This window comes from Meriones unguiculatus, chromosome 20 (assembly GCF_030254825.1).
Source record: "Meriones unguiculatus strain TT.TT164.6M chromosome 20, Bangor_MerUng_6.1, whole genome shotgun sequence".
Classification (NCBI taxonomy): domain Eukaryota; kingdom Metazoa; phylum Chordata; class Mammalia; order Rodentia; family Muridae; genus Meriones; species Meriones unguiculatus.
The window spans coordinates 46,738,882-46,752,104 of NC_083367.1; the positions used below are offsets into that span (position 1 = coordinate 46,738,882).

A 13,223-nucleotide genomic window follows, 5' to 3' on the forward strand; every position below is an offset into this window, starting at 1 on the left:
ACCTTTAATTATGAAATCTGATTCGGCAGCCAAACTTCTGCCAAGAACTTGTAAATATATGTGTATATGATATATAATCATTCATATATATATATATATATATATATATATATATATGGTTTCTTTTTCCCTGAAGCCTACGTTTTCTTCGGGTTGTGTCACCTGCCATCTGTCTACCTGCTGCAAAAGCACACATGTCCTCCTGTCTGGAAGCAGAAGTATACACATCAGAGAGAAAAGCCAGCCCAAAGAACTTCTACACACCATGGAACACTCTATCATTTCTGAACAGCGCCCTCTGTGTGTGACCCATAGCAAACAAACCATAAGGCAGAACTGCTAAATGACAGGCTTAAAGAGTAAGTCTCAAGGCTCCTTATTCTCCTACTAAAGGCTCTGGGACGTTCAGATTCCTTGAAGGTTTCACTCCATGAAAATATTCAGGGAAAGAAGCCAAATCTTGGCCCATATCCACTCCTCACCAGTTGTGGTGGTTTGAATGAGAATGGCCCCCACAGGCTCTTATATATTTGAATGCTTGGTTCCTAGTTGATGGAACTCTTTGGAAAGGATCAGGAGGTGTGGCCTTGCTGAAGGTGTGTCACTGGGTAGGCTCTGAGCCTTCAAACGCCTACACCATACCCGTTTAGCTCTCTCCTTGCCTTGTGGTTCTATCCTGAGATTCAGCTGTGCAGCAACATCCTTGCCTGTCTGCTGCCATGCACCCCGCCATGTTGGCCATGGACTCACTCTCTGAAACTGTAAGCCCCCCTTAAACGCTTTCTTCTCTATGGTGCCTTGGTCATGATGTCTCTCTGCAACAACAGAAAAGTAACTAAGAAAAGACATTAGCTGCTGTCACCACACCTCCAAAGATCCATGGTCATGAATACTCTGCAGACTGAAGCACCAACCAAGGACCATGCCTGGGCTGGTCTAGGCTCCTACACAGATGTAGCAGATGGGCAGCTTGGTCTTCATATGGTTCCCCTGGTAAGGAGAATGGGGGCTGACTCTGGCATGGATTCTATTGTATGCTTTTCCATCACTGGGGAAGAGGATTCCATCAGTCCAGGTACAACTTGCTATGCTGGGGTGGGTGGACAGGGGGAGCTCCCCTTCTCTAAGGGGTTGAGGAAGGGGGACAGGGAAAACAGGGAGGGCGTGTGGGACTGGGAATAGATGAGGAAGAGGGCTGCTACTGGGATGTAAAATGAATAAATAAAACTTAAAATAAGAAAAGAATACTCTGCAGGATCAATGGAGCATCTCTGTTATCTATGTAAACAGTGCAGCAAACAGCATGTAGAAACTTCCTAAGTGCTTTTGTTTAGCTTTTAAACTACTGTATCCCACCCATGCTCCGGGAGGCAGGGGAGCATAACAGAAGGGGTAAGAGCTCCAAAGTTAGACTAGATTTGAATCTCAAGTAAGTTGCTTGGCCCCCATCTTAACCATTTCCTTGTCCTAGGATGTTCTTACCTTGTAGGATCGAAGTTAAACATAAAAACAAAAACCAAACAAAACCCCACATAGCTGAGCAGCTGAACTCAGTAAGTACTCAGCAAGTCACAATTGCCTTGTTTCCAAAAAGGTCACACTCTGAGGTTACAGGTAGACAGGAGTCATCCAAATACATGGTTCAACCCACTACAATGGTCAAATGTCAATAAAACTATCACTACAAAAGGGGCTGCAAAAGGAAGAGTGAAGAGTACCACAATCAAAACAGTACTAAAGCAAACTATCCTACTGATTCTAACACGATCTGTAAAGGATCGTACACATCCTTAACATTCTTTTGTGTGTCATGTATGTGATTGTGGTGACCAGAAGTCAACCTCGGCTGTCACTTTTCAGGGGCGCTCAACCTGTTTTTTTGGTATCTCGGTTGTTGAGACAGTGGCCTGGGCAGACCCATTAGAGCCAGGCTGCCTAGCCAGAGCTCTCCAGATCTAGCAGACATTATCTCCCAGTGCCAAGACCCATCACACGCCAATGGGCAGCGCATGTGCTCACACACGTACACACAGAGGCCAGTGGAAGGTGGCAGCTGTCTTTGGTGGCTCAAACTGCCTCAAGACAGGGGCTGTCACTGATCTACAAACTTGCTGTTTGGGGCTAAGCTGGCCAGGGTGCTTGAAATCCTGTTCCCTCCTCACAATTCTAGGGACACAGGCAGCCATGTCCTGGCCTTTTTTACTAGGATTTGAACTCAGATCCTCATGACTGAAAGCAAGTGTTCTCACCTTGCCCATCTCCCTAGACTACCACGCCAGCTTATCGTGGATTCCAGAGATCAAACTCAGGTCCTCATGTTTGCATGGTAAGCATTTTACCAATTAACCATTTCCCCAGCCCCTAGGTATTAGGTATAAATAAATACTGCTACAAATATCAGAACCAGATATGCAAAAGAACAAAAGGCAGTGAGGGTCCTTTTAGTTAGAAGCATACCTGTGGGGAGCAGCAGACAGGCATGTAACCCCAGCCTTCATAGCTGAGTTAGGAAGACTGCAAGTTCAAAGGACAGCCTGGGATACAAATTATTTAAATGTAACTATTTTAGACAGCAAGTCATCAGTGGGTCTTAGGAAACTAAGGTTTTCTTTTAAAACGTTAGTTTTAGGTATTTAATTTCCATCTCAAAGAATTCTTTTGAAATGATAACATTTAGTCATGGAAGCACTAAACAGAATATTCTTTAAATCAAGATGTCTTAGCTTTATGGAAAAAGAAAAACTGGAGATCAGCTTAAAGACCTGTGCACTCCCTCTGCTGGCTCTAAATTTAAAGTTGATTTTCAGTGGCTTCGGGAGCTAAATTACCATTTTAAGAGATACACAGACCGAAAATAGAAATGTAATATGGATTCTCCGTACACACTGGCTTTCAAAGAAGTGAACAATAAAGTTCAAAACAAACACTGGAGACTGCCAAGCCCATTCCCATGGATTTTGTCCCTGGCACATTCCAGAGAGAAACAAATGTTCGCGCTGTTGGTTCGGGAGAAGTGTTCGTGCCTTGGCCTTGTCGCCTCCAACTGTACCATGTCCCTTCCTTGTCGTGAACTCCCTTCCTCACTACAAAGAATAGGGTACACCTGGCAGCTCAAGCGGTAGGAGCCCCAAGATAACCTGGCATCTTTTGGCTTCTTCACCATGGGCCCAGCATGGCACAAGTGCTGGAAGGCCCACGGCCAACCGGGAAGTTAATCTGCTTCATTCTGCAGTGCTATCTCATAATAGTCCCTGGCAGAGGAGGAAGAAAGAAAAAAGATCTCAAGATCAGAAGCCCAGACCAGCCCTTGAGAAGTAGGACACTTGTTCTCTGAACCGGCCTAGGCTGCACCATCGTCCTGTCACAGATGGCAGCCCACGAGGCCACCTCTGGCACGGCTCTCCACAGGCTGACATTCTGTCTGGTGTTCTGGGGGAGGAGAGGGAGTGGTCTGGGTCATGTCTCTCTGGCAGTGATGTAATCAGTATCTAGGTCTTCTACTGAAGTCACTTGCCCAACCACCTATTCAGAAAACCCCTAACTCAAAAAAAGCTACAGCCTGGCCCGGAAGTGGCTGGCTGGTCACTGAGTGCTAGCTGCCTTTCCTTCCTTCCCAGGAGATGGAAATAAAGCCTTCCGTGATCCAAGGCTTAGGTCCTCAAATACGAAGATGACAAACCAGCTCACTGTGCTGTCAGGTTCACCCCCATGGGAGACGGTACGCACTACAGACATGCTGACCTTGAAGACAGCATGTACAGAGACAGGCAAACCTGATTTCATCTTCTCCTTAATAAAATGCCATCTATCGTGGCTCTTCTCATTTCTGGTGTCAACTGTAATTTTCAGGGATTTTAATAGTAAGAAACCAACACTATAGGAAACTCCACCAGCTGGGCACAGTGGCACATGCCTGTGATCCCAGCACTCAGGGAAGCAGAGGCAGTCGGGTCTCTGTGAGTTGAAGGCCAGCCTGGTCTACAAACCAGTCCAGGATAGCCAACACAGAGAAACCCTGTCTGGCAAAACTAAAAACAAAAAAGAATAGAAACTCCACCTTTACACCCCATCATGTCAACACCAAAGCCAGGAGGAATAAGGCTGCTGACACCCTCACCCCTGAGTCACAGCTTCAACTTTCTGCAACAAGAATCTCAGAAGGCCGCCCTCATGAGCTGAGGACACAGTGAGCCCCCCCTCCAGGTATCGGAGCACACCCTTGTCTGTCTCTGCCACTGTGCACATCTGAGTCAAGGGAACAGATGAAGAACCAAAAGGACATAAAGACGTGAGCTGGGCAGGGAAGTCAGGACTTCTTCAGCAAGGTGAACTAAGAGTGTTGATGGAGAATGGAAAAAACACACACAAAAAAACCCCATGAAACAAAAAGAAAAACCAGCCACTCCTGTGAGAGTCAGCTTAGAGACGGAGGAGGAGCCCAAGAGAGCAGATAAGGCAGGAGCTAGCAGAACTGGAAGCAAACTGCGCTGATGGGAGCAGCTGTGAAACCACAAAGGCTAGCAGCAGACACTGCACAGCAGCGGTGCCCTGAACTTCTGTGAACACACTTTAACCGCGCCCCAGGAAGCTGTGAAACCCTGACCCGGTCACGCTTGTGCTCCTGGCCTGGCACTTCACCAGAACAATGAGGCAGACCTTTTAAGACCCCTCTTAGTTATGATGTTCGGTGAAGAGCAGTTTGGATGAGTCAGCTCTATCTGGTTCCATGTCCCCCAGAGGACTGGCCTCCCAGTGCTAGGCCTCACCAACAGACTCTGACATCAGTGTGGGGCTGCAGGTGGGGGTTCTAATACAGGTGGACTCTGGGAAACTCAGGCTTCTCTCAACAGACTCAAACGCTAGGCTTCCTGCTACAGGCCTTGCACTTACAAAGCAAGCTCAAAGTGGTCTGCAGATAGTCAAAGAACAGCTCGAATCCAAGTGCAATGCCTACTCTGCTATCTCTAACAGCCTCTCGGCAGAGGCGACACTAAGAAAAAATAGACACAGATGTGTAAGATGCCAAAAGTTGAGCACCAAGGACACCTTTGTTTATATAGCACAGCCTCTCTCTCTCTCTCTCTCTCTCTCTCTCTCTCTCATAAACTCCTGTGAACTGGAGTTTTATCTGCCATACACTACCATCTTTCCCTGGGACCGGGCAGAATGCCCTGTGCACAGTACGCTTTTAATAAATACACGCTGAATGAATGAATGGTAACTGGTGGAAATAGATACAGTATTTCCATTCTGCCACCTTCAATTCACTTACTACCAAGCTGTGATGTCAATGGATATTAACCACTTTCTTATGTCTGTTCCCCAGGTCTTCCTATAGCAGCCAGAAGGCAAATCGGTTCCTAGATTCCTCAATTTGTGACACATCTGAAGGAAGTTAGTCAAGAATAGGACCACGTTTGTCTTCTAAAGGAAAGATATCAAAACAAAATAAATTTCACTTTCTCTCCAGCCCTAGAAATCTGGACTCTGAGGCATGAGCGATGGTTAAGAGGGGGACTCAGCAAAATGCACTGGCTTTCCAGGCTTCTCTCTGCACTGTCATCAAGAGTTTTGGGTGGACAGTATCTGCTAAGTGTTTTTTTTTTTTTTTCCAGGCCACGTATATGATTTCTTTAGTAGACATGGCCTTTTCATTAATCTTCCAGATAAAACTATCCAGTATGTTTAAATACGATTTACAAGCAGAACACTAAAAAGTTTATCTTCACCGTGTTCTATGGTATCATTTCTTCAAAATAGAACCCTCCTAAAGTCTCCTAAAAATAAGCCTGCTATAGTTTCATTTTCTGAGGAGATAAACACATGAAAACACACTTGGCTTCTTTCTGAAGTCTTTCTGTTACATGGGGTTCAAAGATCAAAGTCTAAAAGGTCCAGTTTCTTCACTTTATAGGTCAATGACACAGCTTTGCAAAAGAGGAAAACAGGCCCCAGTGCAGGCAGCACTACAGTAGAAAGAGGAAGCAAGTTACTGAGAATCACTGACAAAGACAGCGCTGCCAGAGGAAATTACAAAACAACGAAGGCCAAGCAGGAGACAGATTCCTTATTCACAACAGCAACCAGCCTCTCGGTAGCCGAAAGGGACAAAGGTCAGAACTGCAAACCAACATGGAATTGTGGCTATGCCGTTCTGAAATTTAAAACTAAATTTTAAAACACGCTGTGACTGAAATAACATTTTCTTAATACAGCATACTGAAGTTTCCCCAGGTCTGGGGCCCTTCCACAGGAGGCATCATGGGGTGGTCAGCTCTCCACCTTATTTTTTTTGTTTGGTTCGTTGATTGGTTGGTTTTTACCTTGGCAACAAGAAAGAACACACACTTTCCCATAAAAGGTTCAGACACAGAGACTCACCCTCTCTGCTGGAGCAGGGGTTTCATGCAGGAGGTACCCCACAGAAACGCAGGAGAAATGAGTGAGTGTGGGGACCCCGCTAACAGAGACATGATAAACAGGGGTTCCTGGTAACTCCTGGAGTCCTCCCGATCTCTCAGGAGAGGGAACTGAGGGAAGTCACTCCTAACTACCGTGCCCTTCAAGTAAACTTAACCTGGTAAAGAAACCGTAAACTTTTCACCTCACAACCACATCTGGTCCTTCATGCTACTTTAATGGCTGAGGCAAGGGAACCTCCGAGATAGCCACCATCCTCCCAGGCACACGGCATTGAGCAAGGGCTTCCTCTTTTGTGAAAATGCTATCTTTCTTGCCGTTTGTGCTACTTCGGGCTTTCTAAGCAACGCACAGGCAGCTACCCAAACAGGACACCTTTGCTTGGCCTCCCCTGTGTGTCCTTCTGATGCTGAAACTGCCACCGTTTGGGGGGGGAGGGGCGGGGCAAATATGCTTCTCATGAGAAAGAAAGAAAAATTCAGGGCAGTTTGAAGAAAACAAGCGTGATAACGCACAGAGACTGAGGCCTCTCCACCTGTCGCTGCTAATTAGCCTTGCGCCACCTGTGATCTGAGACCAGTCTTTAATCTCTTCAAACACTAGGTCCTTCACCAATGAAAGGATGGAGCTACATCAGCCATCCTCATCCTGGCTACACTTAACGATCACCTGAAGAACCAAAACAAACAAAAGGAATGATGCTAGATTATACCAAATTCTCTGAGCACTAGGCTTTTTCAGTTGTTCCCAGGTGATTCTAAGTAGCCAAGCTGTGCTGGATATGACTGGTTTAAATTCTAATTTCCAAGGCATCTTTTCTAATTTTTTTAAATTCTGTAATTTCATTTGTTTTTTTTTTTTTTTTTTTTTTTTTTTTTTTTTTTTTGAGATAGTCTTTCTATTTATTATGTAGTCCTGGAAATAGTCATGTAGACCAGGCTGGCCTCAAACTCCTAGAGACTGCCTGTCTCTGCTGTGATTACAGGCATCGACCATTAAGCCCTGGCTTCATTCCGTAATCTTAAAGTGATAATTCCAGTTACAGAATCACATAATGTTCAGGCCCAAATAGCCACAAAAGTAACTCTCAGACTCTGCATACCTGCCCTGTATGCAAACGTCTGCAAGTTAACCTGAATTCTAGACATTTTTAGAAGCTAAAAAAATTCTAAAGTGTAGCTCAGGATGAAAGTGCTGTGGTTAAAGCGCAGGTTTCCAAAATGACTACTCCTCACAGGCGTCAGCTCCTGAGCTCAGGCGCATGGAAGTGGGTCGCTTCTCGCTTCTCGCTTCTGACCTGGCCCCCTTACCTCTTCTTCCAGCTCCACTAAATCAGCAAACCGAAAAGGCTGGCCATTAATCATAGCCAGTACATAAAACCAGCCTCCTGTTCAGAGGGCCTTCTCTCTCCATCATTAAAGATAGGGAAGTTCCTGCATGGCCGCTTCCTTTGACGAAGGTCATTTTACAGAAACTTCAACTAAATTATACTCCTTCAAGTCTTCAAGGGTCACCTGACACAAATACTTGGAATTAAAGTAAAAGTAATCATAAAATGTATGCCCTGAATTAAAGCCTTGGCATGTTCTATTTTCAGTCTTTCATATGGCTTTAGCCAAAAAGAGAGAGCAGCAAAAGAAAAAACTGTGAGATGAATACAGCTGTAATGTAAAACCACATTTGTCTTTGTCCCCTTAGTTCTACTGAAATCTTTATGAAAATATGGACCAAACTCAATTTGTGGCTACTTTTTGTAACACTTTCTGAAGTAAATCTAAAAAATAAATAAATTAAAAACCAGACATACAAGACTAGTATTTTTATAAACACAATAGCAAGAAACACTACAGAATCAAATTACTTTTGTAATCCTAAAAAAAAAAAGAAAAATCAGAAGGAAGGGGCTAGTGAGATGGCTCAATGGGTGAAGGCGCTTTCCACCAAGTCTAATGATACGAGTTCAACACCCAGGGTCTGCTTGTTGGCAGGAGAGACACACGCACAAAAGCTGTCCCCTCACTATCTTTCCCTCCCTCTTTCACTCCACACACACACACACACACACACATTTGGAAAGGTCAAAACCCTTTCCTATGTTAACCTTTACAGTTAAGTAACCTCCATACCAAACTCCAATACGTAGGACTTAATTTAAGTGTGAAATTTTTTGAAAAATATTCCAAATAAAAGTATGGGCATGAAAAAAAAAAATTCAAACTCCCAAGTGCATACTGCCAATTCAACACAGCCCTTCCTGACAAAGATCACCTACGCGTGCCCTTCCCATCCGCTTCCAAACTCAAACTTCCGGTGCCCAAAGCTCCCACACTACCAACACTACCCAAAAGCAGCCTCCTCCCTTCTGCAAACGACTCTAACCTCACACGTGTGACATTCCTTTGGAAATCAATAAAATTAGATCAAATATAAGCTTGTAACGTCAGCATTTGTGTCATCTGAAATGAAACTGACTTGTGGAATTGTATCAAAGCACCCATAAAAGAAAAAAAAGAAAAATGAAAAGAAACATTTTACTTTTAAACCACCTAAGCAAGGCTCTTCAGTAAAGACACTCTATCTGCAAGGCTCTTCCAGAAGCTTTACTTCAGGCCTCTGCAAAGATGAACTGATCTCATTTTACACACCTGAAAAGCTAGAACCCAGAAGCCACAGAGCTCCACCATGAGTAAGGAAAAGAAGAAAACTACAAGCAGGAGCAACAGCTAAGGGACTGAAACTCCAGCGACGTGGGGCTCTGCGGCTAGCTTCAGGGGAAGGGCCTGGAGGTGGCCTGAAGAGCTGGGCAGCCCAGCAGGGAAACAGGAGTTAATCTCTTCGGATGCCCAACTGCAGGAAGTCATTACATCATCGGCCTTTCCTCACCTCTCTCCCGACCACGTGTCGGGTGCCCCAAGAGGCTGAAAAGGAACAGAAGAGCCTCTCCTCTTATAGGTAGAAGCCATCACGGGCCCAACCCTGCTATCAACCCCTCCCTCCCTCCCACAAAGGGAACGCTCAGGCCGGAGTCCCCAGCGCGACACCTGCCTCACAGGCTGCCTGCAGCAGCGCAGGCCTCCACCGGAGCAGCAGGTGTAGCCAGGACACTTTTGGATGCCGAACCCGGCCTGTTCCAAGCCTCTGAGCATTTTAGAGGCTACCTGCCGGCAGGCTTGCTAGAGTGACATCTCTGAAGAACAAAGGTGTGAGGGAAGGCACGAGAGCCTGTCAGGAATCAGCTTATTCTTTTTAATGGGATCGATTTCCCTGTCGGTGTCGACACCCACAAGCACAAGGGGGACCCAGGAATCCTCGTTCGGTTTGCTAGTATCATGCACACTGCCCCCCACACTCCTTCCCTCCACCCACACTGCCCTCCCTGTACCGTCCTTCCACTCCCTCTATTCCAAAGTTGGCTATTCCAAAGTTGGACCTATCTCCTCCCCGCAGACTGGGTCATCCAGCAAATACAAGTCCCGGTCCGTCCCGGTGTCCCTTGCCCACAGCTTCCTCACCGCGGCATGCCCTAGGCTTGCCAGGGCCCTCTTCTCCCACTCGGAGGCTACCCCCAGGCTTCCTCCCACTAGGAGTGAGGAGAACCCCACAGAGCCTCACGCAGTGGCTCCTCGGCCAAGCCTCTCCCGGGCTGGCAGAAAGACCGCTTGAGCACGCGCCCGGCGCTGCGCAGGCCCGGCGGGTCGGGCCAGCCCCAGCAGTACGCACCTTCCAGCCGGCGGAGCTGTTGCTGTCGCCCTTATCCTTGAAGTAGGGCACACAACGCACCATCCACTCGTAGATCTGGGACAGGGTGAGCCGTTTGTCCGGGGAGCTCTCGATGGCGCGGGTGATCAGGTCTGCGTAGGACAGGTTCCCCCAGGCGTTTCGTCGCGAGGAGCATTTCCTCGGTTGCCCGGAGCCCCCAGCCGCCCCCGGCTGCGGCGGTGGCAGCGGCTGCTGAGGCTGCAGCGGCGTCTGCGTGCCCCCGCTCAGCGCGCCCGCGGCGGGCGCGGGCCCGGACCCGAGGTCCTGCCCTCCGGGAGCCAGCAACCTGGCCGAATCCTCGAGGAGCAGCCCGGGGCCCAGCGCGCCGCTCACGCCGCCGCCGATCACCATGGCCGAGCTGGCTCGGCTGCCGCCGTCCTCGTCGTCTTCATCGTCGTCCTCCTCGGGGATCATGGAGTCCGCAGCCGTCTCCCCCGAGGGTTTGGCTGGGCTCGCTTGCAGCTCCGGCCTCTGCAGGGGCCACGTACAGGAGCGCGGTCGGCTCTGGGGCTCGAACTCCGGGTCTAGCTCCACTTCGAGCGGAGAGAGCGGCACCGGGGAGGCCGGCGCCTCTGCCATCTTCGCCGCCTGCCCGCCGCCCGCGGCTCGGGCTCTTGCGCTCTCTTCTCGCGCCCAGGCTGGGTGCGGCGGGGGAGGGCCGGGGCGCCGCGCAGGCTCGGGCTCGGGCTACCTAGGGAAGCGCGAAGTGAGAGTTGGTTATCCCGTGCGGGAGCCCAGTCCGCGGAGACTCCCCGCCCGCCGCCGCCGCCACCGCCACCTAGGACGGGCGGACCTGGGGACGTGCGTCCCGCGAACCTGGCGCAGCAGTCGCCGCCCCCTGGCCAGGCCGCCCGGGAGACGCGAGCGAATCGACGGGCGCGCGGGGGACAGCCCCCTCCCCCGCGGCCGTCGCCCGATCGCCAGGTCTCTCCCGGGCTGGGCGGCGGGGCGCGGGGGAGGGGCGGCCGGGCGGGCGGAGCGGGGCGGCCTCCCAACCCCAGCAGCCCCGCGGCGGGCGGAGGGCGGGCGTGTGTGCGTGCGTTTGTTTATGTTTGGCTCGGGCCCGCTCAAGTGCCTCCCGCGGAAGCGCAGCCGAAAGTCCGCAGAGTCCCGGGCTCCTCTCCCCCTCCCGGGCCCTCCGATCCCCCCGCGCACCCCTCCCACACCAGCGGCCCGAGCCTGGCGCTGGCGCAGGGCAACTCCCGTCTCTTCCTCTCCACCCTCGGAGCAGGGGGCGAGCGTGGGGTCTGGGCGCAGACTGGCCAGGGTCACTTCCAACAAGAGAGAGAGAGAAAGAGAGAGGGCCGACCCCGCAGGACCCGCCACTAAGAGGATCTGAGGTGTCTTTCCTTGGGGACGTGGGGCCCTCCGCCCCCTTCCAGGTCAGAAACGGGAGGGAGGAAGCAAGTGGGAACATAAATCTTCCAACAGGTCTGGAAGCGCCAAATCTCTCGGGCTGCCAGAAAACCCGGACCAGCCACGTTCATCACCTCCTTGCTCCCGCTGCTGCCATCTTGACAGTTCCCCCTTCCCTCAAGTCCTTTAAAGACACTAGCGGGAGAGGTGGGGGGGATGCACACCGAGTCACGGGGGAGGGAAAGGGAAGCGCCCGGCCCAGCTCAGAAACAGATCCGGAGTCACCGGGAAGGCGGCCGCCCCGCTGCACGGCTCCGGCGCCTACCTCGGCTCCTTCCCTTCAGGGACGAGGCGGGAGGACGCACGATCCCGCGCGAGCCCGGGGCGCCGCGACGAGGGGACGCTCAGGCCGCCGCCGCAGCCCGCCGGAGGAACCGCCTGTCAGCCTGCGCGCCGCCGCCTTCCACATTCCTCCTCCTCCCTTCCACGAGCAGGGCGGCCGCGGCGGCAGCACAAAGTTATAGACACACGCAGCGGGCCTCAACCTAGGCTGACGGCGGGGCGGGTCCCCGCCCAGGGGGAGGGCCGGGGCGGGGGCCGGGAGGGCCGCCGTGCGTGCGTGTGGGAGTGCGCGTGTGTGCGCGCCCGCGCCTGCGCGGGGCTGCGGGGGCGGGGCCGCGAGGGGCGGGGCGGGCTTTCGGGGGCGGGGCCGCGGGGCGGGGCGGGGCTCCGCCGGCTCCACTCCCACCCCCGCGGGGTTCAGCGGCCGCGCGCCGCCGCCCCGGCCCGGGACGGAACACCGCGACGCGGCCTGCGGCTCGCGGGCCCCCGGGCTGCGCGCGGTCCGAGCCCGCCCTGCTGTCACCGCGTACACCCGGGGGAGACGCTAGCAGCAGCGCCTTCCACCAGGCGCCGAGAGCTGTGTGCTGGGCTCTTACCCGGGACGCCCAGCCACAGTCGTGCTTCGCTTTTTACCGATTTTTTTTAAAGGCAAATCGGGGAAAAAGTGTAACTCGGGAAGAAAAGTGCCGTGCGCCCCAGTCCAAAGCGCCGGAGCGGACACAGAACGGGAAGCGGGCTGCAGTTCTATCCCGACACAGCAGCTGACTCCGTGCCCGACTTTTTTAAAAGTCTCGAGGCTCCCAATAGCATCTTCACAAACCCCGATCACACGCCCCGTGCCTCTAAACGGTGCCGTGCGTGCTCTCCCGCTGCACGCGCGACACGTATGCCAGAAGTGTGGCGGTGCTGAGTCAAGTGTATCTTCCGAAACAAAACCCGCTTCGGTCACTGCAGACACGGTCTGCGCCCCGCAACAACCCGACACACGCGCACACACACACGCACAAACGGCAGAGACGCGCCCGCAGAGGCCGCCTAACCCGCAACTCCGGCCTCCGGGCTTTGCGCGCGACCCGTCACTCAAGCGACGTGAGGCCCCGCCCATGCACCAAGCTAGGTGGACGCGTACAAACAGATGATGTCATCGTCTCTACACGCGCGTGACCCCGGAGCCCTGCGCCGCGTCGCCATTCGCTGCGCCGCTTCCTCGTCAAGCCACGCCGCGCGCTGACTGGCCGCCGCCGCGAGTCTCCGGGCCCCGGACGCCCCTCTCTACCCCCGCCGCCCCCGCCCCCAGCAAATAATAAACAATCGAGTAAAATCGGAAGGCCGGAGAGGGAGGGAGG

The 13,223-nt window shown here is 51.9% G+C and overlaps 1 protein-coding gene across 2 annotated transcripts in view; it reads right to left on the reverse strand.

Annotated features, from left to right (window-relative positions):
• Positions 1-12,100, reverse strand: part of Foxo3 (forkhead box O3) — a 99,616-nt gene extending 87,516 nt beyond the window's left edge. The window contains exons 1-2 of one of the 2 annotated variants that reach the window (XM_021649051.2): positions 11,861-12,100; positions 10,141-10,870 (exon numbers count right to left, since the gene is read on the reverse strand). In XM_021649051.2, the coding sequence (XP_021504726.1) occupies positions 10,141-10,758 (618 nt within the window). In that variant the 5' untranslated portion in view covers positions 10,759-10,870; positions 11,861-12,100. Of the gene's footprint in view, positions 1-10,140; positions 10,871-11,669; positions 11,685-11,860 lie in introns of those variants that run through there. The other variant, XM_060373175.1, reaches the window with a different exon arrangement.
• Positions 12,101-13,223: the final 1,123 nt, after the last annotated feature.